The sequence below is a fragment of the Calidris pugnax genome, unplaced genomic scaffold (genome assembly GCF_001431845.1).
Source record: "Calidris pugnax isolate Ruff unplaced genomic scaffold, ASM143184v1 scaffold113, whole genome shotgun sequence".
Taxonomy (NCBI): domain Eukaryota; kingdom Metazoa; phylum Chordata; class Aves; order Charadriiformes; family Scolopacidae; genus Calidris; species Calidris pugnax.
This window is the reverse complement of record NW_015090879.1, coordinates 822,305-822,800: the sequence shown is the minus strand read 5'-3', so window position 1 is coordinate 822,800 and position 496 is coordinate 822,305. Positions and strand designations below refer to the sequence as shown.

At 70.2% G+C, this 496-nt stretch overlaps 1 protein-coding gene across 1 annotated transcript in view; it reads right to left on the bottom strand.

Annotated features, from left to right (window-relative positions):
• Positions 1-496, bottom strand: part of ADGRB2 (adhesion G protein-coupled receptor B2) — a 36,796-nt gene that overhangs the window by 28,234 nt on the left and 8,066 nt on the right. Inside the window, 1 exon segment of the mRNA XM_014946440.1 lies at positions 1-275. This exon segment is cut by the window's left edge and continues 4 nt beyond it. Coding sequence (XP_014801926.1) covers positions 1-275 — 275 coding nt within the window.

The following is a 496-nucleotide window of genomic DNA, read 5'->3' as shown; positions in this document are numbered from 1 at the left end:
CGCCGGGGGCCTGCAGGCACTCCTCCAGCCAGCGGCACAGCACGCTGCAGGTGAACTGGCTGGAGTTGTTGTTGTTGATGAGCAGCACCTCCACGAAGCGGAATTCCAGGGCCTGGGGGGCCAGGAGGCGGGGGGCCGCCTCGGGCTCGGCCGCCAGGCAGAGCTGCACGAAGTTCTTGTCGAAATGGAGGAAGGTGAAGGGACCGGCGCCTTCGCACAGCTCCAGCTCGGCTTCCTCCTCCTCCTCCTCTTCCTCCGGCCGCTGGCCGGGGGGGCTCTCGGGGTTGGGTTCGGCCCCTCCGCAGCTCTCGGCGGCCACCCCTCACGGTATCAACGACATCCTCAGCCGGCCCTCCATGCCGTTACCGGCCGCCGCTCTCGCCTCCGCATCCCCCTCCGCCTCCTCGGCCGCCCCCGCGGGGCTTTTGGCGGGGTTACCCCGTTTCGGTAGCCTCAGCCCCCCTCCTCCGCCGCCTCCTAGGCAGGAGTCAGTACC